This window comes from Mustela putorius, unplaced genomic scaffold (assembly GCF_011764305.1).
Source record: "Mustela putorius furo isolate JIRA1106 unplaced genomic scaffold, ASM1176430v1.1 tig00003869_pilon_pilon_pilon, whole genome shotgun sequence".
Taxonomy (NCBI): Eukaryota; Metazoa; Chordata; class Mammalia; order Carnivora; family Mustelidae; genus Mustela; species Mustela putorius.
This window is the reverse complement of record NW_025422021.1, coordinates 18,123,229-18,151,118: the sequence shown is the minus strand read 5'-3', so window position 1 is coordinate 18,151,118 and position 27,890 is coordinate 18,123,229. Positions and strand designations below refer to the sequence as shown.

At 35.7% G+C, this 27,890-nt stretch overlaps 1 protein-coding gene across 2 annotated transcripts in view; it reads right to left on the bottom strand.

The window, feature by feature from the left end:
• KCNH7 (potassium voltage-gated channel subfamily H member 7) overlaps positions 1-27,244 on the bottom strand; it is a 486,041-nt gene extending 458,797 nt beyond the window's left edge. For both annotated transcript variants that reach the window (XM_004743962.3, XM_045066785.1), the window contains exons 1-2: positions 26,744-27,244; positions 24,868-25,098 (exon numbers count right to left, since the gene is read on the bottom strand). In XM_004743962.3, the coding sequence (XP_004744019.1) occupies positions 24,868-25,098; positions 26,744-26,819 (307 nt within the window). In that variant the 5' untranslated portion in view covers positions 26,820-27,244. The remainder of the gene's footprint in view (positions 1-24,867; positions 25,099-26,743) is intronic.
• Between the last annotated feature and the right edge of the window lie 646 nt (positions 27,245-27,890).

The window sequence follows — 27,890 nt, the reverse complement described above, 5'->3', positions numbered from 1 at the left end:
AATAGGGTGCATGTGACCCTTCTTTTTCACTACATCTGTATCTTTGGAGTAATACTGTTTTTCAAAGCCATCAGAAAGGATGAATACCCGCCATTTGCATCAACATGGATGGAACTGGAGATTATGCTAAGTGAAATAAGTCAAGCAGAGAAAGATTATTATCTTATAGCTTCATTTATATGTGTAACATAAGGAATAGTATGGAGGACATTAGGAGACGGATGGGAAAAAATGAAGGGGGGAATCAGAAGAGAAGACAAACCATAAGAGACTATGGACTCTGGGAAATAAACTGAGGGTTTCAGAGGAGAGGCGGTGGGGGATGGGTTAGCCTGGTCATGGGTATTAAGGAGGGCATGTACTACATGGAGCACTGGGTGTTAATACACAATGAATCATGGAACACTACATCAAAAACTAATGAGGCTGAGGGTTTCTGGGGGTGGGAAGTAGGGATAGGGTAGTTGGGTTATGAACATTGGGGAGGGTATGGGCTATGGTGAGTGTGTGAAATGTGTAAGCCCGATGATTCACAGACCTGTACCCCTGGGACAAATAATACATTATATGTTAATAAAAATAATTTTTAAAAAACTAATGAGGCATTGTATGGTGACTAATATATATATTTAAAAAAAAATTTTTGAGAACCCTGGTATAATACCAGAATTATAATGACTCTAGGAAATAATGTTGAACCTAGTTAACAAATAGTAGTTTCCCCTCATTCTAGACTTAAACCAATTAGGCACCCTAGTTATATACTGTTCATACTGAGCAAAAAAAAAAAAAAAAAAAAAAAAAAAAAAAAAAACATATGAATAATAAATAGTATAAAATAATGAGGCAAAATGTGATATTTGTAAATGAAATAAATATATGTATATAATGACCTGGTAATTACACCCAGTATAGCCATTCCTGTTAATAAAATTCCAAAATATTTTTGGATACTTTGGTAAACAGCCAATAATCATGGCTGCCCACCCTACCTTGGTGCCTCTGACCCCAGAGACTATCATCTGATCCAGTTACTACAGGATTATTCCTGGCACATGAGGGCCTCAGGAATGTGCTCCACCATATGCTTGGCTGGCTCCCTAGTTTTTTGGGAAGTAGTCTTTTCTGGCTGGTGGTCTGTTCGGTCTACGTCCATGTCTTAAAGACAGAGTAATATCTCATCTCTTCTCATATAAGTGAAAAAAAAATCAAGCCAGATCATAGTTATGATTCCCAACCTTAGAATCCTTTATCTTTTTAAATACTATATATGCATTTTATTGGCAGTTATATTGGGTTTTCATCAGTTTCTAATCAAAATGAGTAACACGATTTATACTGTAAGCTACTTCAGTAATGATCCCCTCCTAGGTTTAGATTTCTCAAACACCTTGTATTACAACATAACAGTTAATGAGAAAAACTAGATTATTGAAATATTATAATAATTTCCTCCCCTAATTGTCATTTAGGAATTAAAGGGAAAAAATGGTTTGGAAAAAAGCAAGCCACAGACACCTAAATCTTGAAATAAAATAGATAACATGATTCTCAATACTATTATTTTTTGTGGCAGAAAAACTCAACAAAGCATATTACACAATTAAAAAGTTAAAGTAACACCAAAAAAAAAAAAAAAGTTAAAGTAACAAAGACATTATCTACCAAATGAAGGTAGCAGCAAATGGAATTGTGCATTTTAAAACTCTCACCAAACACTTACCCTCTCAAGAGATGGGGTTTTTAAAAAATGAATGTTTCATTATTTTCCACAATTGGGCCAATTAAGAGTGCAATCAGCAGGGCAGATCATGCAGGAAGAAATTATCATTAACTGGGGTTTCTTAATTGTCCCACCACCGGTGTTCTCTTAGGCACAACTGGGAGCCAAAAGGCACAGGATGATCATAGTTTGGGCTATGGTGGTGCTTTGAATAGAGAGTAATCTCTAAGGATTGTATTCAATTTCTGAATCTGTGCTAAGAAAAACACACAAACTCAGAAGTCTAGCTGTAAATAGAATGTACTGTCCTCTTTCCCCACAGTGAACATGAACTATTTTCATGGCATGGCTAAGCCTGAATGATGTTAACATTTCATACAGACACAAATACAAACATTCTCCAAAACTACCTGCAAGAGCTCATAAAGCCAAATAAGCCAGACTCACCAACTCCAAACAGATTTACATTCTGTTTCATTTCTAATGTCCCTGTAGATGGTCTGTGAGATGTTGAGTTCCTTTCTTAGAATACTGCAGTATCATTTTATGGCAAATAGTAATGCCTTACTATTTTAATGTAGAGTACAAGTAGCACCATCCCTTCTCAAGGGGCTTAAATCAATTTATAGATTCATACACTTCATGTATTATATTGGAAAAATAAAGTGTCATGAAAGGTTGTTTAAAAAGCACCAGAAGAGCAAATGAAATGCTCAATAAGGAAACACACAGCTATATGATTGTTCAAACTCAGTGAGAAATGCTGACTTGAAATTCAGGCAATATGTTCCTCATCTTCAATAGAACAACAAAAAAAACAAAATCTTTACTGATATTTGTAAGAATAGTGCTTAGTTGAGAGCCTGAGGAAGAAGCAGTGCTTTCATTCTATAATGGGAAATCAGCCCTATTTTAGAAACTGGAAGCTATGAACCCTGGTCTTGATGCCAAGTGAGCCTGGGCAAGTTGCTTGGCCTAGGCTTCTATGTTTGTAAAAGGTTGTTGAAAGAAAGGAGGAGGAGCTGGTGGGAAGGAGGAAGGGGGGAAAAGAGACAGGCAGGAAGGAACCTTGGTTAGCATTTGGAGGGACTGCTACGCTGGGCCAGGAACCATTCACTCACTTCCTGGAAAGTCTAATACAGAATCCCAGTTCCTTACTATCTTAAATTTTTGTGATTCTGCAGCATTTCATGTTTAGATAATATTGCTTTAAGTTGACTCAAGGGTGGCAATGCCATTATCATCATGATCCTGTTTTCCATGAGGTTTAATGTAGTTACTGCACCAAAGAGATGAGGCGTCGAAGGCAAAATAGGCCCTAATCATTAGCTTCTACTTTTGAAAAAGTAAATCTGTTGTTTGGAACAAAGACCTGTTATCTATAGAGGTTAAGTTCTTTCATCTGTGTAACTGTCAATATATGGCCTCACACAATAAGGTATAATGAATTCCATTGCTGTGGCCTTTGTTACAGAGACAATTAGGGTGTCCTGTTATCCATTATTCATCACTCTTGCCTTAGCTCCAAATAGAACAGCATACAGATCTAAGGAATAAATATTCTTCACACTGAAGTATTCATTCTTCTAGGATCATGGTGTCTAGTCTCAGATAACCCTCTTGAACTTGTGCTTGTCGAAATTTCATGGGCATGTTTTCTTTTGAGGGCAGGAAGCAGCAGTCTCTCTCTCTCTTTCTCTCTCTCTTTTTTAGGTATATATTCTTCTTTGTATTATTCCCTCATTCCCTTGAAGCAGTTCTCCTACCCTACGCACTTTCCACTACAGGTCTGTGTACTTGTTTTCTTTGTACTTCACAGTTTTGTTTCCTTACATATTTTCCCCTACTCTCCATTTCGGTTTCTGTTTTTCTTTTCTTTTTTTTTTTTTTTTTTTTTTTTTTTTTTTGCCTTTTCCAATAACTGATCAGCAAATATGCACTTCGTTTTTTAAACTCTGAAAATTATATTCCCCCCCCCCCCCCGCACAGGAAGCAATCTCTCTAAATATTTCAGAGTCAAAGACCAAAAGATCCCAATCTAATGTTTACTAGAATTAAAGGAGAGGATATACCTCATCCTCTAACTTATTCTAAACAGTTTATAATTAGTAAAACAGAATTACCAAAATGAAGCCTCTGTTTAAAGTTGTGAAATTTTAAAGATTCCAAACCAATAAAAGTAATCAGAAGGATAATATTAAAAAATGAGAACATGAAAATTTTCCCAATAAAGTTACTCAATAATCTTTAGTGGTTTATCACATGACAAAATAAGTAGGATGTAGTTCAATTCTCATTATGTTAATGTGAGCAATACTCAGTCATTAGAAAAATCTTGTAAAGTAATGCAATTGTATATTCCCTAGGTTTGAGGTGTGGTTTTGAACTGATCTTAATCCATTAAACATAAAGAGAAATAAAAAAAGTAAGGAACACAAAAATTGGGTCAGAATGCCCTGATGGATTTTGCATCCTTGAAAGCAAAGGGGACACCAAGGGATGATCACTTAGGAAAACTGGTTTTTCTTTGTGTCTTTGTGTCAGTCTTAAACGAGTCAATAAAACATTAAGTTTGTATCACAAACACATCTGTTTCAGCTCTAGCAGCCACAAATAAACTTATTTTAAAGGATATTCATCAATTTAATCAATGCCATCTCTTGGGGACAGATTTATTTCCTCAATATAACCATACATTTAAACGTGCTCTCTTTCAAAGAAAGCTAGGTCATTCTAGATTTCAGGATTTTGGTGAAGAAAAGATGTATTTGGCCACATGAGCAACACGTATATATCTTTCAGATTACCCAACTGATTTCCTCATAACTTTTATTCTCTAGATTAAAAAATTCTAGTTAGAAATCTGTCCTACCATTCCATTTTCCTCTTTCCTCTCATTTATTTTATTTTAGGAGAATCTTTGGATCTACATCTAATAACAACAAAAAAATGACTCTCATTAAAATTGTTTTTTCTTCCTTAACCATAATAGAATCTTGAAAACTACAAGCAGAAATCAATAGAGAGTACCCTACCCTGAAGGGTTCACAGATTAATGAAGATCCATTTGCCACTTAAAAATAAAAATAATAATGCCCTTAAACAGAAATGAGATACCATTTACTAATGTAGGAAAGAATTAAATGCAATTGGCTTATAGTTTAAAGGGGATGAAATATTGGATTTAAAATTATGAATTACCACTTTTACCAGGGGTGAAAGTTGATGGAAAATAGGCCAACAAAACAATAGATTTAGTGTCTTTGAGGCACTGCTAAAATCTGAGAGGCCATTGGGGGAAATAAACAAAACTAGTTGCTAATCAAATGTGTAACTCCTCTTATTTCCTAATCATGAAAATAAATCCTCGTTGGTATTTCAGGATATTACTAATGTCTTTCAACTTTGAAAAAAAAGGGCAGAAAATGAGTTATTAGTTGTGATTTTTACTACTATGATGAAAATCATATTTCCTTTGATGCATTTATTTAAGTCATATTAAAGTCTGTAACAATTGTATGGTTACAGAAAAAAAACTATCTGACTCTGAATGTAAGTAGCGATTTTATTACAGTGAAATTCAAATCTAAGGATACAGTTTGTTAAGTTTGGATCAATATAGACAATCATATAATCCACACACCAATCAAGATCTAGAATGTGTCCATCATTTTCAAATTCCCTTACATGCAATTCCCACCCCCCCATAAAAGGCAACTAGAGTTTTGATTTTTATCACCATAGATTAGCTTGTCTTTCCTAATATTGACCTATATATAAATAAAATTACTCACTATTAATTATTGTTATTTTTTTGCTTAACATATTTTTGAAAATCATTTATAATGTTGCTCTTTCATATTAATAGTTTGTTATTGTTTATTGTTGATTGGTATACCATTGACAGCTATACCACAATTTAACTGTTTGCTTGTTGATGAACACTTGCGTTGTTTGCAGATTGGAGCTATTATAAATGAAGCTAATGCAAACATTTTAGACAAACCATTTTGTGGACATATATTCTCATTTGTCTTGGATAAAGATCTACCTAGAAGAGAAACTGCTGGATCTGAAGGTAGGTGCATATTTAATTTTATAATGAAACACTGAACAGTTTTCCAAAGTATTTATACCATTTTATAATCCCATTGGCAATGTATGAAACTATCAGTTGCTCCATATTCTCACCAACATTTGATGCTGTCAGTCTTCTCACTTTATATATTCTGGTGAGCATTAAATAGCATCTTACATTGGTTTTAAATCCTATTTCCCTTTTCATGTGCTTTTAAGGCCATTGTATATTTTTCTTTTGTGAAGTATTTGTATGAATCTTTTGCCCATAATTTTTATTTGTGCTGTCTTTTCATTACTGATTTGTAGACATATACACATATTTATTATATGGTACATGGTATATATACACATGTATTTAAAATATAATTCCTTAGTCAAATAAATATATTGGAGACATTTTCTTCTCAGTCTATTGAATTTTCAAGTTCTTTTGGGGGGGGAGATAAGTCAATAGTGTATTTGTTTTTCTTTTTTTTTTAACATCTTAATTTTATTTTTTCAATGTTCTAAGATTCATTCATGTTCTTAATGAAAGTTTTTGAAGTACATAAATTTTTAATTTTGATGATGTCCAGTTCATTACTTCTCATTCTTATGGATAATGACTTTTAGATATTTCCTTGGAAATCTTTGCCCACTCAACGTTATAAATTTTTTTCTTGTTGTTTATTTCTAATATTTTATAAATTTAGCTTTTATGTTTAGGTATACAAGTTCTAACAAATTAGTTTTTGTGCATAGTATAGTGTAAAGGTCAAGAACTACTTTTTCCATCCATTTTTCAGTTAATCTAGCTCATTTATTGAAAAGACTGGCATTTCTCACCACTGAATTACTTTGGTGTTTATAAAAAATCAAGTAACTATATATGTGAGGATCTATTTATGGACTATCTGTTCCATTGATCTACTTAATTGTACTATATGCCAATACTCTACCATAATGATTACTGTAGCATAATAGTAGTTCTTAAAATCAGGTGGTTAGAATTCTCCAACTTTGTTCTTCTTTTCTGTAATTGTTTTGGCTATTACATATCCTGGGCCTTTTCATATACGTTTTTGAGTCAGTTTGTTACTTTATATATAAAAAAAAATCTGCCATAATTTTGGTTAAAATTGCAGACTGATTTGGGAAGACTACACGTCTTTATAGTATTGAGACTTCTAATTCATGAACATGTAGTATCTCTGTATTTACTTATTTGCTCCTTAACTTCTCTTAATAATATTTGTGATTATTTTAATGTAGATGTTTTGAATGTTTTTGTTAAATTTGTGATATTCATGCTGATTTTAAGAATATTTAAAAATTTTATTTCCTAATTTTTTGTCAAACCGCGCAAAAAATGGTAAGACAAGTGATGAAAGTTAAAATCAATAATGGGACGAACTAATATTAAGTGCTTCTGAAAAAGATACAGTATCATTTATATTTTATACATAACACAAATCCCATAAGTTAAGAATTAAGTTATGACGATCTGTCAACCAAATTAAAACTGAACATTCTACAAAACAATGAGCCCATATCCTTAAAGAATGTCAATGTCAGGAAAGACAAGAAAGGCTGAGGAAGTCACTCAGTCATCCATTTAAAGGAGACTAAAGAGACAAGACAACAAACTGCAATGTACCATATTGGTTGAAACCATGAATTGTTAAGAACTAATTAGCTAAAGAGCAATACAGGGACAACTGTCAAAATTTAAAGGGCATATTAGATAACAGTATTGTATCAATGCAAAATTTTCTGAATTTGATAATTAACCTGTGATTACATGAATGAATTTTCTCGTTACTCATGGATAAAACTTTGAAATATTTAAGGATGAAGGGTTATGATCTGTACATATAATTTTCAATTGTCTCAGCAAAATAAGTAAATAGACACAAAAGAGCAGTGTTTATATGTCACACAGAAAATGTAGAGAGAGATAAAGCCAATGTGGCAACTTATAAACAAAAGTTGAATCTATATTATGGTAATATGAAAGTTCCTTATAATGTTTTTGCAACTTCTCTGTAGGTCTGAGTATTTTCCAAAATAAAAATTTTAATTCGAGTGATCATATGATCACTTTAGAGTCAGACATATGGATTTTTCCTGTAATTTTAAAAGAATAATGTTAATCTGAAAAAGAATAATGTTGATCTGGGTGCCATTTGAAAGATGATAATACATTTTGCTTTCCAGCTGCCAAAGCTTTCTGCCATGTCCACCTCATTATGCTTTGTTTAGAATAGGGAGTTGAGAAAGAATGCAGGGTAAGGGACAAAGAGAAATCACTCCTAAACCAAGAATATAGGCTGCTCTCTTCTGTGACTTCTTAAGGCTAAATTGAAAATAATGCTGATTTGACAGCCTGTGTGTGTGTGTGTTCCATCCTAGTTCATTAAGAGAGATGACATTTCAGCCAAAAAATATGATCACCCACAAAAATGCAACTTCTATTTCCACATATAAATCAATGTATTTATTCGGGTGTTTCTTTATTCCATGAACTTTTATTTAGCAAATATAAAGTGCATGAGACTCCACAGATGGACAGGAAAACAAAGCAGTGTGGAGGGTATAATTCCCTAAACTTCCATTTATCTTTCTCACAGTCTTCTGGTAATGTTTCATCATGGGCAATGGCCTCAACAATCAACAGTATTTTAAAAAAGACAGCTAACTGAATCTGGAAGGAAAGAAGGACTTTCATAATTACTGTTATTCATAGTTGTTTTTGTTGTTGTTATTGTTTTTCCTTTATGGATTATAACACTGCAAAAACTAAATTTATTTACAAACACAATTTTCCCATTCAAAAATTACTTCCTTTATGTTTGTATTGGATCTAGAAAAATACTAACAATATGAGAATGCCAGTTGTATCATTTTTGCTTAACTTTCCTCTGAAAAACAATGGCTTATTGCTTAATTTTGATTTTTTTATAATTATATCTTTCTTTTTAAATTTGGAAATATCAACTTCCATTTAAAATCATGAGAACTAATAATTTAGTATGTACTGAAAATCTGAATGGATTTATTGTTTCTTTAAATTGCTTTTATTAGAATGTTAATAACTTTCTTCTTTAATGCTATCTGTCCCAACTTATCTGGGGTTGTTCCTTCTACTTAATACATATCCTATACACACAACAAATTGTATACATGAAGGAAGGCTATTTTATCACAGGATTACAAACAGACTAACACATATGACTACAGTCTGACAGGAAAGCTGGGAAAAAGACGGTTGGTCACACACCCTGTACACACCATGTTTTTACAGATTCCAAGTATAAGATCCCTTACAGGACCTCTGAGAGTCAGAGGTACCTTATGAAGGACTATAAGCATTCAACAATGAACTCAGTCTCTTTACTTTTAGTCCATTCTGAACTTATGACTCACTGTGGTTCACAAAGTGGCTGAAGTTAAGTCCTATACTAAGAACCTTCAACATGGTATTTATAGAAAGATTCATTTGTAGTCTTATTTCAAAGAGGTCAGCAGGTGCAATATATTCTTTGGAGGAATTCTGACTCATTTCTCCAGATCGCAAGATACTGTCTTTGTCTACACAGTAAGCATTTTAGGCATCACAAGAATGAGTCGCTACATTTAAACTCACTACTTTCAGACAGCTACAAAATGTTCATAAAGAGTCTGCACTACAGAATGGTATACAGTTTGAAAACCCGACACACCGTGACAGTTATAGGTTGTACTTACAGTGTTCAGAAATCCAATTTGGACAGTTCTGGATTTTTCATGTTCTCCTGGTGAAATTATTAATAAATTCTCCTTTTATTTCAAAAAGAATCCTGCTTTGGATAATAAGTTATATGGTCTCCTCAGCTATACGTGGGCATCTATATCCAAATATTTTATTGAAATCAATAGGTTTCAATTAATTCCATATCTTTGAGCTGAATAAGATATCTCTTGCTTCCCACTAAGCTTTTGGGGAGGAGGCGGGGCTGACTTTACACCTCACTGTGACCTGAACTTACTCTTTCAAAACACACAGGTTTCTGGAATACCATTACTGGAACTGGGGTTGCAATGAAGCTGAAAGACATCTGTGCACAGAGTCCAAGTTGCCCAGACTGCTGACATTATCAGGGCAACCGCACCTAAAACAAGTTTTAGTATTTCAAAATAGGTCTAAGGATAAATTATGCAGAATTTGAGGCCACAATCTCCAAGGTAAAATTTCTGGGATTTCACATTTTAAATTTTTAAGAAATACTGCTGATGTCTTCTTTTACCTACTGACATCAAAATTTGGTTCACATTTTTTATTCAGTCACACATGCAGCTCTAGGTTTCTTTTTGAGCACAACACTCACTTAGCACATCAACTTACTATGTATTTTTAACCCAATTCTTTTTAACACATTTCTTTCCTGTTTGTATTATTTCCTTTGTTAACAATCCCATTATACTTACTTGGTGCCAGGAGGAGTTATAAGTGTTTTTACAAATATGGACACATTTAGTCCTTGCAAAACCTATAAGATAGGTTCTAGTACTACCAGAGTCTCCATTCACTGATGATGAATCTGAGGACATGGTAGTTAGGTAACTTGCAGAAGATCACACAATGTGTATGTTCACATTTAGACCTAGGCAATCTGACTCCTCCATGATCTTAGCCACTATGTTATGTTCCCTCTTTACCATCCTTTCCAAATAGACAAGAGATGACTTCCAGTTTATTGAAAGAAGTATTGGCAGGTCAAATGGTTAAGAGAGGGTGCCTGGGTGGCTCAGTTGGTTGAGCGACTGCCTTCGGATCAGTTCATGATCCCAGAGTCCTGGGATCGAGTCCCGCATTGCGCTCCCTGCTTCATGGGGAGTCTGCTTCTCCTTCTGACCTCCCCTCTCTCATGCTCTCTCTCAAATAAATAAATAAAATCTTAAAGAAAACAAACAAACAAACAAAAAACCCACAAATGGTTAAGAGAGTTTGTCTCATGTTTTAATGAATTGATTTATTTAAAGATTATATATGTTTTAAAGATTTTATTTATTTATTTGACAGAGATCACAAGTAGACAGAGAGGCAGGCAGAGAGAGAGGAGGAAGCAGGCTCCCCGCTGAGCAGAGAGCCTAATGCGGGGCTCGATCCCAGGACCCTGGGATCATGACCTGAGCCGAAGGCATAGGCTTAACCCTCTGAGCCACCCAGGCTCCCCCTTAAAGATTATTTTTGATTAGCTGCTTTTTGCAAGGTACTGAATTAGGCAGTGAGGAAAGAGATGAATTTATTTTCAAAACACCAGAAGCAGGTGTTTGTTTAATTGCATTTAAGAAAAGAAGATCAGAAGCCTCCAAATTTAAAACATTTATATGCCTCAAATCAAAAAACAATTCATACTTTTCCGTCAAGATAGGACTTGACACTACAGATGTGAACACTGTGGGTATCAGGGCCAACACCTGGACAGGAGGCCTGCCCAGGGGGGTCCTGGAGTTCTGAGGACATAGGCTCTGAAAGAAGACAACCTGCCCTGACATTGCAGCTATGTTATACTATTTGTGCAGCGTTGGCGAGTTTATTGACTTTATCTTTTCAATTTGTAAAATGGGACTCCCTACTTCATAGGAAGTTGTGAGGATTAGAGAAAAATGAGATTTTAGAAGAGTACCATTGCATTGTAAATGCTCAATTAATGATAGTTAATATTATTAAAATGTTCCAACCACACTGCATTATCCAGCATTGCCACAGATGGATAGTTTCACAGGCCCAGTCTTAACTCTGTAGCAAGATACCAGTGTGCATGAATGTAAATAGACTAATATCAGCAAAAAGAACAACAATCCAGCATCTGATTTTTCACTTACGTTATGCTTAAACTAGCTGTGAAGATGGGCAAAGGGTGACTATTTCAATTCTGGAACAGTGGAATCAGTAGGAAGGGGGCCTGGTTAAAATACTATAATGTCATTACTGAAAGCCCCCCTTTTTTTTTTCTTGGAATGTTCAACGTAAGTTTGTTTCTTGGAATCTTTAACATAAGTTAGCACATATAACTTCTTCTGGAATGAAAATGAAATGTCTGGAATTTCTTTTGCTTGTCTTCTCCAGGTGAATCAACATGCAGCTAATGTAGTTAAAAGGTATAGCTTCTTCCTCATATGAGGAAGTGGTGATGCAACATGGGGGCTTAAGTGGGTAGGAGAAGAATCAATGAAACAAGATGGGATTGGGAGGGAGACAAACCATAAATGACTCTTAATCTCACAAAACAAACTGAGGGTTGCTGGGGAAGGGGGTTGGGAGAAGGGGGGGTGGGGTTATGGACATTGGGGAGGGTATGTGCTATGGTGAGTGCTGTGAAGTGTGTAAACCTGGCGATTCACAGGCATGTACCCCTGGGGATAAAAATATATGTTTATAAAAAATAAAAAATTAAAAAAAAAGGTATAGCTTCATCTTCATTCTTTATATTTTAATTTTGAAATTCTATAACCTCAGATATTCTAACTAAAATATCTAAGCCTTCTCTTCTGGAAAAAGTGTTTTTAAATGTTATTAACAATTTTTCAAATGCCATATGAGAAGTATTTATGAAAATATTCTTGCCTATTTTTTAACACTCCAGATTAAGTTTCATTAGCTGAGCTGTAGCTCAACCAAATATTTGTCTTTATTTTCTTTTACTGAAGACAAATTAAGAATGTATTGTGAAACTGACTTGGTAAAGATTTAGAAAACATAGTATCCATTACACTTTAAAAAGTAGATTAATAACAAAAGGTATTAACAGAACTCTTTTACATGAAGTATTCTCCAGAGGGAAACTGATCATTGAAGTTTTGGCATCCTCAAAGGAGCGAATAATTAAAACAAAATGTTGTGCAACTCGCACTGTACTCACGTTGTTGTGAATATATTAAAAATAATGAATGTTGGTGGGTATGAAATTTCAGTAGGCCACCCTCTGCTCACTCTGGAAACATGAACTGCAAAGAAATGAATCCAGCAATGGTAGAGAGAGAACTGAGTAGGAGCCAGCTAACGGGATAGTCAAGGCTGTGCATCATTAGTGGCATTTTTGTGTAGTCCTTCATTCAGGGAGCTAATTCAGAGAAGAGCAATCTGGGAATCTATAAATCCTACTGAGCTTTGGTTAAGTGACATTCATTATAAAGAACACCTAGAGGGAAGACCCGAGAATTGAGTCACAGCTAGAAAGATCAGATTACCTGAGCTCTGCATGTCTTGGTTAAGCAAGGCAGCCTAGGAAGAGAATGATCTTTGTCTGCAGTCATTTCAGTGGTGTTATATTGGATAAAGTTACAGGTTTATCAACTACATGTTCAGTTTCTGTCATTTGTTCATTTCTTATATATTATTGTGTATTCTAAGCATTTAATGTCATTTATGGTTTCTAAGTACATTTTGTTTCTGTTACATGGTATCTCAGCTGAATGTTTATTATTATGAGTTCACTACCTTTCATGCCTCTCACGTCAAATCTAAGCAAAACTGTAAAATATTTAAATATGTGTAGCTATACATATACATACTCAGATGCAAACTACCAAATAAAAACTCTCTTCATTAATCGAGATTTTCATTGTTATTTACACAGATAATATAAAGTACAAAATACTGAAAATAACTTCAAATCCAATTTATTCCAAATAGAAAGGACAAAATGTCCACAGAATGCTGCTAAGTAGTCAATAATTAGAACTAGTTTCTGAATCTGAGGCTTGGGAAGCAGTCAGCAAGTTACAGAAATGAAAATGTGAATGTGAAGAGCTGTTCTTGGAAAAGTGATCCTGGTGTGGGATGAGGGGTCTAATCTGCCCAACCAGCTACTCAGAGAGAATTCCATCACTCCCTAGATTTGGCAATACTGAGTATTATTTTCTTTAAAATAAGAAAATAAATTGCATCAAATATTTTCTACTTGTGTTTTCCAATAAAGATTGCAGGTTAAATTCAGTGATGAAAAAAATGATGTGCTTTTTTGGGTCAACAAGAATTTAAAAGATTGCCCATCTTTACTACTCACAGTAAATGTGCAATTAGATGCATCAGCTTTGAAGTAGAACTCAATAAAAGGTACCAAAAGTGCTGTTTTACCCAGCACTTATACCTCTAGGAATATACACTAAGAGAACAATAGCACAAGTGTGCAAGAGAGCCTCTTTGTATGTGTTTACAACTGTGAAAAGTTGATAATAAAGTATTGTTGGTAATACTTTACTTCCTTTAATGTAATAGTTTGTGAATATTCAAATAATTTATGGACTGTCCACGTGTTAAGTGTTACACAATGATTAATTTCTGAGTGAGGAAAACAGGCTACAGTTTGGTATAGACACTGGTCTATAAGCTGTCCTGGTCTTAGCAAAGAAAACAGAAAGTGTGTGTGTGTGTGTGTGTGTGTGTGTGTGTGTAGAAAATATGCTTGTTCTTTAGGTAAAAAAATTATAGGTCCTTTTTCCTGTTTCTCAATATTTTCTAATTTTTTGACAGCAAAGTTAAATCACTGTGAGAGAGAGCAGAGATATGAAGTCCTGGCTGAGGTGGTGAAATCCCGTTTCAGGGACGTGACTGATGAAGTGTCTGCTGATACCAAACAGGCCTAACCATCTCAACTTATGACTCTGGGTTTGGGGAAAAGAATGAAATGGGTTGGGAAACCAATGCAAGTATGGAGCTGTTTTCAGTGCTTAGAGAAAGACTGCAGAAAAATACATCAGACTAATGGCAAGGATTTGTAACTATTTTACTCTGCATATTCGACTAAGGACATCCAGGGGGAGCTGCGATTGCTTCAAATGGTCATATACTATTATAGAGCATACAGATGTATTCTTTATTTTATTGACCTGAAGATGCCCCCATCAGAATCAGTTGACTAGGTAGGCATTAAAGATCTATCTGGACTGTCCTGGCCATCTACCTCTCTCCTTCTAGGCTAACTAAACAGGGGTGATTAGTTGTCATGTCTTTTTAGGAACAGCTACAGATTAAGTATTACAATAAGTTGCTTCATAATATATAAACCCCATGGCAGCAAATTATTAAGTTAGTTATAAACAATGTAGGTTTTACAATTTTTACAATTCTTGCATCTAGCAAGATGACTGGCATAGTATGTCGAACTAATTAGACTTCTTTAAATATGCTATCCCTGGATTCTTTAAAATTTATTTATTTATTGCTCTCTTTCTCTTCTTTTTTAAAAATCAGTGCCTTAACAAAAAAGCCCTTCAAAGAGTTCAACACTGAGTGCAAGAGACAGACATAGAAACAAATTATTACAAGATAATTCATAAGTGTTTCTAACAGAGCTAAGAAAAAAATGTTAGAAAATGTAGACAAGGTTGCCCAGGGCCTTTAGAGAGGACCAGGCATGGAAGAGAATAGTGGCCTTTGGGCAGAGCTCAGAAGCACAAAATAATAGGGTGTATAGCAGAAATTAAGACTGACATTTGGAAACATGATGAAGAAAATTAAAGGTGGTTTAAATAAACCACAGGCTCTCTACACCAGTAAATTTAGGATTTCCCTTTTACATCCTAGTGATGAATTTTGCCAAATCATGTAATTTTGCCAGGAAACAAAACTTCGTTGTAGGAAGAAGAGGATAAGAACACAACAGAGCTTCTGCCATTGAATCACACTAACGTAAGAGTTTTCTTCCAAACTTCTTAGATAAGAACTAGATAAATAGTAGTTGAGGATCTCTTAACTAAAAATATCCCCCAAATCTAAGTTGACGATATAATTTACAGTCCCAAGTGAGGACGCTTTTAAGAGGAAAAAAAAAGTGCCATTAATAATTATGCAAAGATTATAGGCATATATTAGCTATCCTCATTCCTCTGCAACTGAGCATCCCACCTGACAGAGATCCCTTTTGAATGATACAGTCCTGTTTAAAGTATAAAACAACTAGGCTAAATCTTCATTCAATTTTTGGTGTGAATTAAATCAATCAGATTCACACCTCAGATAATAAGAAACCATAATTAAGAACTACCATTAAGACATACAATATGGAGTAGGTTGAGGCTTAAGAAGTGTACCATTTAGAGGCTAAGTTTATAACCACAGACAAATTTAGATTTTAAATTGATCTCTATTCTAGCTTGTGATCCTCAGTACTTTACTCAACTTCTCTGAATGTCAGTTTAACCTGTAAAATGGGATAATATCTATTCCCAAAGCTGTCATGAAAATCAGATAAAGCAATGTATATAAAGAGCCAGTCACAAGATTGGAACTCGATTAACATTAGTCCTTTGGGAGAAGAGAAATAGGGTGAAGGGCTATTGTCTATGAACTACAGCCATGGGACTCAAAACCTGGAGAGCACATCTGTGTGTATAAAGAACCTAAATAAATATGTAGTTCAAGATTAACTGATTAACACTACTAAAGAACATGGATGGTTCATATAATCAGAAGAAGTTTTAACTAACTTAGCTCAGAGAAGTGCATGGGAACGTGATGAAAAATTGTTTATATAACATATGATGTTGCATAGCTCTAACATTGATTTTATTGAATTGATGTGATCTTAATATACTCAAAAACCCAAGGATTATGATGTCAATATGTGATCTTTTCTAACAAAAATGGATTATTTTTTTAATATAAGTATCCTATTTAGTTTGTCCTAGATTTTATTCTTTACTTGATCTTTGAGATGTTGGTTATGAAACCACCACTAACTTTATACTTTCATTTTTGTCGTCACACCAGTTATCTTGGGTCATTAGCACAGGTTTCACTGATTAGAATTAACTATGGTGTTCTTCACATAAAGGTCAAAAGTCAGCATGAGAAGCAACAGCCATTCTGAGGTGTCTTGAACCCATGCTGTTACTACATGTTTCTCAAAACCAATATTTTGAACAACACAGAAAAATCAATGTCCTATCAAAACAAATAAACTGACAAATAGGAGCACTCCCCATGATCCTCAGGAAAGCAGAGAAAAACAGAATAGAACAGGAAGAAAAAACCCCAATAAAATCAGCAATGGTGAGAGTCCACTTTCTATCACAATGTCACCCGACTGGTCACCCAGAGGAAAAAGCAGGTAAGCCAGAGCCGCATGGCTGGGGCAGCCCCACATAGTCTAGTTCAGATGAGTTTACCAACACAGCTGACAACCAAGGGCCAAATGCACTCTCTGTCCTCTCACACTCCTCTCCAGTCCTCACACACCAAGCACGAGCCAGGGATGTCTTACTCATTTTCAAAATAAAAAGTAGTGTGAGACATTCCACAAAACAGTGGGAACCATGAAAAAAGGTTTGTACACACACAGACCTACTTAAACAGAGGAAAGGGCACAGGGAACATTCTCAGTCACCATTTGGACTGCCCATGGAAAGAGTACTTTGCGTTTTGGCTTTTGTCTTTAAGATTTAATCTATTTGAGAGAGAGAGAGCACTCAAGAGAGAGGGAAAGAGAGAGAGCATGAGCAGAGAAGGGGATGCAGAAAGAGAAGCAGACTCCCCACCCAGCAGGAAGTCTGACACACGGCTTGATCCCAGGACCTGGGATCATGAACTGAGCCGAAGGCAGACACTTAACTGATTGAGCCACCCAGGTGCCCCTACTTTGGTTTTCTTAGTTAGACATTTCATATAAATTAAAGGACTAAGAGAAAGATATGCAATGTTCAGTCATAGCAAAAGGAGCCTAGTATTTGGATTTCTCTTAACCCACCTATGACAAGTGACAATTTTACCTTAACTGTTCAGTAATGGAACAAATCTCCTCACTATGTTGATTAATGTCTTACTGCTGATAGTTTCTCAGTAGTTTAGCACTTTTGCTAAATGCAGATAGTTCAGTTAAGAGAGAGAAGACATTCATTTGATGATCATAATTCATAATAATTCTTAATTATTATTAATAAACTAATTTTATTATTTTAGATTTAACACTGTAATTATTGAATGGCCCTGAGATCAGGCATCACCGTCAATTAGAATTTTCAAGGAACACTGAGAAATAAAATGTTATACTAGATATAAAATGTCAACTCTACGTAGTCAGTAGAAGAGTTTCAAATGCAGCAATAAACTCAAGTCAGAAATGAACAGGAGAGAACTTTGGGTTTAGCTATTACAAAGAGCTTGTTGGAGATACTAGTGAGAGTAGTTGTGATGTGGTGGTAAGCGAGTGATACTCGGGTAACTGGTTAGTTATTTTTGGTTAATAGCTTCTCTCTAATGCTTTATTAAATATTTTCTAGCTATTTGCATAGTTATAGGAAATGAAGATGATTTATTCCTTAGCTTATAAGCAAAGAAATAGAGCCATTGATAAAATTCAGGTGGAAACTGTTCTTAAGAACATTTTAGAAAGTAAGAAAAATCAAAATATTACATATTCCCTATAGCTCACTTTTGTGAAGATCTCCAGATCTCAATCTGTTTGTTTCTCCAGAGCTATGGTGCCATTTCTCATCTTCTCTTCATTCTGTGTCTGAATGCTACTTAAGCACATACTTCATACCAGGTACTCTTCCGTATATTCTGGACATAGAAAGTAATAAGACTCAATATTTTTTTGAATGAACTTTAAAAAACAGATAAAATTAACTACAATAATATGTAATGATATATAGCATATTTCATGTGCTACACCAGAGGTTAGAACCAAGTGTTGTGAAAACACAAAGGAATGTTCATATTCTGAAGCAGGCAGTGGGGGCATCAGGAAAGACTTCACAGAGAAGTCTTTTGATATGTCTTTGGAAGGATGATAATAGTTTCTTTAGGGTGAGAAGCTGAGGGAAAGGCAATCCATTCAATGAGGCTTTCCACTGTTTATTACAGATGAAAGAAAGGTGAGCAAGCCTCAGTGACATAAGAAAGCAGGGCTTGTTTGAGAAACTCAGAGCAATCAAATATTATTGAAACATAAGACACGTAAGACAAATGGAGTTGGCAAGATACTCAACTAATTGGTATTTATTGAGTACATATTATGGGCAAAAGACCAAGCTAGAAATAATGCTATGTATTTTATTGTATATAATACACCCAATCACTCTAACAAAGTGGCTGTTATTCTCCAAGGATGTATCAAGGAAGTAACTGAGGTGCAAGGAAGGTAAACTTGGTCAGACCTATGAATTCAGCTGGTTCCTCTAAACATGCCCTACTTAAAAACCCAAGCAAATTCAACTCTGAAGGGGATGAAGAATCCTTTTAAAGAGTCTACAACTTTATTCAGAGAGCCTTAATGAGTTAAGATAGGGTTTTTAAGTCAAGGTGTATCATAAGGGCGTTGAGCAGCAAATATAGTGAAGTTGCTAAGGTCTCAGATGTCACCACTTATAAGCTGTGCGATTCGGTGAATTAATCTCTCAGGGTCTCAATGCTTTTTCCCATAAAATGGGGATGATGAGAGTTTATGTTTTAGGAGACTGTTGTACTCATTTAATATATGAAATTCATTTACAGTGATGCTTGGCTCCAATAAGTCATCTGTGTATGTGATTCTTGTTTCAAAAATAGCTCTCTGGCCTGAGGACTCTGAGAAACAAACTGAGGGTTTTAGAGGGGAAGGGGTTTGGTGGGATGGGTGAGCCTGGTGGTGTTTATTAAGGAGAGCGTGTATTGGATGGAACTTGCATGGAGTGCTGGGTGTTATATGCAAACAATGAATCTTGGAACACTACGTCAAAAACTAATGATGTATTGTATGGTGACTAACGTAACAATTAAAAAAAAATAGCTCTCTGATGGCATTGTAGAGAATGGATTGGGAAGGAAGGAAAACTTCAGTCCTCAATATTCTCAAAGAAGAATGAAAAGGGTTTCGACTAGGGCACTTGGCAGGGATGGAAAAGTAAAGGTCACATTGAGAGATACTTCAGATGTAAGTAATGCAAGGAATTGGTGAGCAGTGGGTTTAGGGAGGAGAGGGAGGAAAAAACAAAACAGAAAACCATCTGACCCTGAGGTTTCTCGTTTATATGGCCAGATGAATGTTGATATATTAACATTTCATACTTCAACTGCTCCTTTCCTGTGAATTAATTATCCTAGGACTCTCCTAGCTGCTGACTGCCAGTAATTGATTTAGTGACTATTTATAGTGAAGAAATAAAAATAAAAACAATGCTGAAAGCCATTAGAAGCCAGAAAGCCAGTTCCTCCCACTAAAACCAGCCTATCCCTATTGCCCTAAACTGACCCTGTTCTCAAGTCCCTTGGGTGTGAAAATAACTGAGCAGTTATCTCCGAAGCCTGCAGACGTTGTGGATTCTTTTTAGAACCAGAGCTGCAAGAGGTACGGTGCTGGTGGTTGGTAAAAAGGGGATTGATGAGCATAGCACAACTTCAGTTTGGGGACATTTTGTTTTCATTTGGGACAATAGTAAAAGTTTTCAAATTGCAAGGAAGAATGTTTCTGGAGAATTTTGAGTTTCTCAATAAACACACTGATCAAATTTAAGCTCTATATAATATCCAGAGTCCATGAGATGTTACAAAGTTTAGGTATATGAAAGACAGTATTTTAAGATTACCATTACAGTACTCTGTTGGATGAAACAAGAGAACGTACAAACAAAAAGTTAAAATGAACACCAAAATAAATTCTAGGCAAGATACTCCTTAAAATTTTTCTTAATGCTTGAATTACATATACATAGAATATAATTCCATTCTTCTCTAAAAACTACCATCTGTATCTCTACTATACAATTATGAAATTATGAAAGTGGAATATTTCACATGTCATATAACTTATAGGACTATTAGAAGATTTATTTTTGAGCTGTTAAAGTTTTAAGTAAACCACATTGCTTTAATAAGTTAGTATTACGTATAAATGACAAAAGGAGACAGGAAATACACAAAAACAAGTTTATTTTACAGTAGGGAGATAGAGGAAGAGTGGTAATTAAGCCCAAATTCTGTTCTCCATTTATATAAAAGCTTCTCCACTTCGTAGTCTACTCTTTTCCCTTTAAAAAAAAATTTCATGAAAACATCTTGGGGTTTTGAAGATAAAAGTGAGCATTAGTCCCTCCATAATACAAATATCTGAAAGCAGAAATGAATTTATGTCCTCTTCTGCATCTCCTCCAATAGCACATTCCTCTAATGCCTAAAAAATTACCTTAAAGAGAGGTGGCGGCACTCGGTATACACTTTCACCTTTACTTCCAACAACGCAACACTTTCTAAAAGGTCTTTCCAAAAAAACTCTCAGAGATGGTAGATTTAATGTTATCAAACCAAAACCTCTTTTGAATTTAGCTGGCTCAAACACTGCCTCTGGAGTTTTGTCCCGACATAACTGCTGCCCTGTCTGGATCTGGTCCCTGTCTGCATCAAGAAAGGACTTCCCTCGGCCTCTTCTCATCCTTTAGTTCTTTGAAAGCAAGGCAAAGATAGGGACATCTCTGATTTGTTAGCAATTTTGCCATTGTACCATGCCTGAGAGCATAATGGCAAAAATATAGGAATGCTCCAACCTCTAAAAATAAAGCATTTTATATGTCCTGTTTTCCTACTGAGTTAAGACCTTTATTTCTTTTGGAGAAACTTACTTTGATTTTCCAAATGTTTAGAGTTGCTTGACAATTTAAGATAAAAATCATGTGTCTACATATGCCTGAAGTGGAAAAGCACTTCAACTGCTAGCACCATTCCATGACACACTCCAAACCTGACAAGCAATAAACTGAAAGATGACTGACTTCCCTGTTTCCTTAGTATTAGCATCACCTCCAAACTATGTAACTTATATTCACTTAATAACTGAAGTGTTTTTTATTCCTCAATCCAATCTAATGCTAAAAAAAAAAATTGTTTTTATTTTCTAAATAAGCTCTATGCCCAATATGGGACTTGAACATACAACCCCAAGATGAAGAGCCACATGCTTTACTGACTGAGCCAGTGAAGCACCCCTAAAAAGTTGTGCTTAAAGTGAATGTATTATACTATTAAAATATATGCCCATCCTTGTGTAAGCCTCAGTGTAATTATAGTTTTGTATAATTAGAGCTTTATGTCAAAAGATTTACAGCTTTATCACCTCAAGCAATACTTCACAGCTGCCAAGAATGATTTATGCAATAATGACTTAAACTGTAAAATAGAATCCTCAAAGGAAGGGCTGTCAAATATTCCTACTGCAAATAACTAGTTTTTTTTTTTTTTTAATGATATTCTGGTAAACAGCAAGTTCAATTGTACCTGATAAAATCACATCAAGTAGGATGGTAGGAAGTGTTGTTTCCTAAGAATGATCAGGCAGTTCACCATGCACTGCATCTAAGTGAACTCATTACGTAGATCATGGGTTTAAACTGCTTATAAAGCCTCCGGCCGATCTGAAAGACAAGCTTTCAGAAATAATACCATGCACAAGTTTTTCTACACCAGAATGAGTGAATGGAAAAGTGGAAACAATATCTCAACTATTAGTTAATTTGCTCATTGTGCTTATTACATTCCTATCTGTATTTCTATAAAGTGCTAAATAGAGAATAAGTAAAGGAAGCATTTACTGTACATACTTAAGAAACCAAGAAACCTCCCAAAAGTAAAGGACCTCAATAATAAGGAGTCAAGGAAACTTTGAAAAACAAACCAATAAAAAATGTTGGTGATTTTATCCCTTCCTGCTTTTATAAATATAGAGTGGTTGGCAGGTCTCTAAGAGGCAAGACTTTCAAAGCATTTGAACTTCACAAGCTCTGACTGAATTTGCAGTTGCCATGTGAATAAAACCAATGCACTTTGAAGATTCTATTCAAGGTATGTGAACTAGGCTCAAAAACACAGGTTGATTACATTCAGAGCAAACAAGTCCTACTGTGTCTTTGTAATCTGAAAAGGTCATAAAATTAATCTTTCTCTTCGGAAAAAGAAAAAAAGAAAAAGCTTGGTCCATCATCTCATGTATCCCACATTGAAAGTGAAATAAGCAGCACTTGTTATTAGCTCTAAAGATTACCAAGTCCTTGTAGACTGAGTTAAATCTGAAAATGAAGCCAACAGAATCAAAATCATCACCGAAGGTTGATATTTATATACCTAAGCAAACTTTCAAGTAAATCCTCATCTAAAACAAGAAGGTTTTAATTTATATAACCAAGTGCATCCCTCGGGTAGAAAGATTTGCCTTAGTCAGCGTACAAGCATCTTTACTATAGAAACTTTTACATTCATGTTTTTGATTCCAAATTTACCTGCCTTTCTTAGGGGTTTTGAGATAACTTTACACACTCCCATTGCACAAGTAACACAAGGTTTTAAAATAGCACCATTCCACTTGAAGTATAATAAACAACTTTCATTTCAGAATATTGTCTGAAAAATATAGTAAGTATATAAGTGATCCTAACAGTCCAAATTCATTTTATACCTAAATTATATAAGTTGAAAAAGTTCTGAAATGTCCTTAGAAACATAAAGATCAAATGCTGACCAACATGCCCTGTATAGCCAGAATGCACACGATGTCAGCATCGTGATAAATATTCAGGTGGAGAAAAAATGTCAGACATTCAAATTATTCCAAAAGCCCAAATTGTTGGCATCAGAGACACACACAAAAAAAAGATGAGTTGCATTTGGGTGGTGAGAGGCTTAGTCCAAGAAATGCTTTCAAGACATCAGAGCAATTAGGCTATTTCTAGGAAGCCAACACCACTGATGGAAAAATGGTGGTGGTGGGGAGGGGGGTGAGAAGAACTTTAAAAACAGTCTTTATGTTGGCTGATAATCATATAATTGTTTTCATTCCAGATTAACTCAAAGTTATGCAAACCTGTCTTTCTAATCATAGTTTGTCACATAGACTCATTCAAGTTAATGTTAAGGAAAATTTAGTAATTAAGAATGACAATTTTCTACCATAAAATATTAAATTGTAAGAAATAAGAGGAAGAGTTAAACCTTTTCTATGCTAGAATTTCTGCTGTGTATTTTATCAAATAATTAATCAGTATCTCATATAAGCTATAACACATCACTCATTTTCTCATTTGCAAGACTTAAGGGTTTCCTAAAACATCTGACTACATATCCCTCTGCCTCACTGATTTTTATCAATGGCAAAAAAAAAAAAAAATAATGCAACATCAATAAAACTAACTACAACATGCATTTTTTAGCTAATTTATCTTTAAGCACTAAATTGTCAAATATCAGTAAATGTGCACATTTGAGAATGTGTATCTTTTAAATGGGTACATGTGAATATTCATACATATGAGTTCATATACTATATATGGTATGTTTAATGAATGCATGTGTATTAAATGAGTATTTTTTTTTGAGAATGGTTATAGGTCAAACATATTATGAGCCCATAACAAGCCTGAAAGAAGGAGGAGTACCCTTGGATTTGAGGTGTGACCTTAAGTTTGAAGTACCAATTTTGTTGCAGCTAAAAAAATGAGTACAAATAACTCCATAGTATCATAATTCCTTTTGTCCATTTCTTATTTTAGGACAATTCTTGAATACATGAACAGCCTTTATTATTACATAGCTTTACTAGACCAATTTTGGAAGTTCTTATATAATTCCCTTAATGTTGTATAAAAAGGAGCAAAAGAAACAAGAGGTGTTGCCTATCAAATAAATCTGAAAGCCAAAAAACATTTACGACTGCAATAATTTTAGTTCGGATATACAGTTTTCAACAAGATTTTGCTCTGTGAAATATTTTCAAGCTCAAGCAAATAAAACTCTGTATTTCTCTCTTACCAAATACATTACAATACAATCAGTAAATTATTGGCCTTTATGTTATTCCCTAGAAAGGGGAGAAAGTAAGACTGAATTTTGGCACTTTGTTCTCACTTATAGTAAGTTACTACTTTTGAAGAGTACAGAGTTCCCTCATTCAAAGAAGAAATTGTTCCTATTAGTCCACTAATGACAGTATCCATATTTTTTGAATGGTAAAAAATATAAGCAAAAAATATCTACAACTAAATATTTGGAGCTTCTCTGCAAATGAACTTTCACTAATCGGTTGTCAAAATTTCATTTCAATGGAATCAAATAAAAAGAATTCTAAATAGATGAACTTTACCATTTTTGTGATAGTAGGTGACCTCCACTTTCCTCTCCTCTGACCCCAGCAATGCCTGGGCAATTTGGGCAATATCATGTCTCTTGGTCTCAGGCCCATGGAGAAAGTCGCAGGTGCACGGCTTTTGCATGACATCTGGCCTGGAGAAACCAGTCATCTCGCAGAACCCATCATTGCAGTAGATGATGGCACAATTTTGCACTCTGGCATTTGCAATGATAAATTTTTTATCTGTAATAAGAAGACAGTAAGGCATCTTTTAGAGAGCTTCCACAAGATTTTCATAAACACTGGAGGAAATTGTTGCATAATAGGAGATCTGAAATGCAGGTGCTTCCCAAATTGCTAACTGCCCAGGGAAGAACACAAAAACCCTAAACATAAAATTAATGGTCCTAAGTAGTTTTAATAAGAAGTATTAAGGAACTACTCTTCAAATTTTGAGAATGTAATTTCCCAAATAGTCTACTTCTTAAGCCTTGTGACTCCCAAGGGTACTAAGGCACACTCAAACAAGCAGCTGTCCCATTGATATTTCCAGAATGCCATTTAATTGTAAGATAAATATTTTCAAAGGCAAACAATGAAACATCCTGTAGCTGACAAATTTCTTACCTCAACCTTGACCCTTGAAAGTACAACTTTCTCAAAGTAGCTATTATTTTTGGATTTGACTTTTCTCTATCCCTCTAAGGCATACTACACATTTGCCATGTTAAAAAACAAAACATGAAACTGTTAGCAATAAAATTATCTCATGTTAATTAATAGTTCAATAATTTGAAGATTCACCTTTCATAATATATATTTTCCAGAAGATAAAAATATTTACACATACACAGGTAAATATTATGTCAACACCTTTTCACTTTTACTTTATGAGAACCTTGAATTCCTTTGTGGTAGAGGGTATTTTAATACAAAGGACTTATTAAATTTTGACCACAAATTATATTTATTATTTCCAGATAGAATATGAACAGGATACATTAGTTTATTTGATACACAAAGTACTATATCCTCATGTCACTAAATACAGCGCCAAAACAACTGCAAAATGCACAACATAACTGTGTGTTAATGTAGATTTAAGGAAACGTTAAATATAAATTAACAAGGATTTAGAGTTAATATATTTATATAACAATAATTCATTCCTTATAGTTAGTCCACATCAGAATGTTAAATTTCTTAGTTGTGGGGATTTACTTACTACATTTCAATTTTCAAATTCCTTGATGGAAATTTAGGGAAATGATAAAGAGGCAGAAATATTGCTTTGAATACTGAACCGTTTGCATTGGGAACCAGGACGGATCAGATATTGCTTTTTCCAGATAATCCTTCTTGGGATATATTTGCATTGATTCAATGCAAAGTTTAGCTTCTATAAACTAACAGCAAGCAAGCATCCCTGTCATAACACAGCTTTGCGATTTAACCAAGGTAAAATATAGTTTGCATAGCCGCTTACATCGCTGTAACCATTTACATTCTCTTGTTCCAGTGGTATGCTCTGCCCTACTCCTGACTTTCAAAAAGTGTACAATTAAACATCTTCAAAATATAAACCCATGCTATACTGGTACGTTCCCTTTAAGATAGTAGAAGAGTAGGACATTAAGTAGCAAAGCAGATAATGGAGCAGTGGGAGAGGAGGATCAGATTGCCTCCTATAATGGAGACCATAATCTAAAATGTAAATCAGAATTAATATCTGGGGGAGAACACTCCTGCTGCCATTCGAACCTCGGTTTCACAGCCTGTTAACTTGAAGGAGCCGGGAGTTGCCGGCTCCTCAGCCTGTACGCTGCGAATGCCAAGTGCACTGTCAAAGCAGAAAGCGAGGGAGAGAGAAGAGAACAAATGAACTTACTTTGCCCTTCAAATTTCCGTATGATGGTCCCCAAAAATGTGTTTTGTGGTGCCACATGCCCCCTGCGAACAGGCATGTTGACCCCGGTCTTCCGAGGAGCGCTCCCCCCGAGCTCTGGAGTTCTCCCGGGATCTCTCCTCGGCTAGAGCCCAGGCCAGCGCGCGAGCCGCTCTTTGTGGCAGAGCATCCTCTTTTGAAACCAGAAATCTCTTCCCATTAGCACCACTTCTAGACACCCGCTTTCCCCAGCGGAGTCCAATCCATCCCCTTCACCTTCCGGAGGGGGCCTCGCACCGGACTGCCGCGGGTGAGAGGGTTTGGGGGTGGGGAGAGGGAAGGAGGCGGGGTGAGGGGGATGGAGGGGGAGGGAGGGAGGGAGCGGTGGGGGTGGGGTGGGATGGAAGGGGGGCGGGGAGTCACAAGGGCAATCGATCTGTTTCTCTTCTCCCAAACAGCGCCAATTTCCCAGTGCAAATGGGCTTAACCTGGCGGTTGCCCAGAGCTGTGAGGATGGCTCAGGGGGGGATGGAAGACTCGTGCGGCTTTTGCAGGAAGGCGAGAAAGAAAAGGAGGCTGGGGGGGGGGTGCTGGGGGGAGTTGACGTTTCTATCCCCGCCCTCTCCCCTACACACACACACACACACACACACACACACACACACACGCACACACACGCACACTCTCACCCGCGCGCGCGCGCGCGCACACGCACACACACACACACGCACACATACACCCTTTATCCCGAGAGCTTGGGAGCCGCCACAGCTCGGATTACTCAAGCGTGCTTTAGCGGAAGCCAGCCAAGAAATCTCCAAAACTCAGTAACAAACAGCTACTCTGGGAAGGTTATCTCCACGGCCACCAGCCACAGGGCTCCATCCCTGAGCTCCTCACGCCGCAGTAGCTAAAACACCCTTAGCTGCAAAGAAAAGACAGGTGGGAAAACAGTCCTTCAGTGAGGACTATTTCTAGGCTCTGGTGGCGTTCGGGAGTTTGAAGATTGAGGATGAGCCACATAAGGGTGCAGGTTTAGCCCGAGGGTGCAGCTCGGATTCCCGGGCTCCTCGGAGGTGGGCGCCAAAGCCTTAGCTGAAGTGGCACTCCTATCCCTGCCCGGAGCTGAGCCGAGTTTCCCAAAGACTAA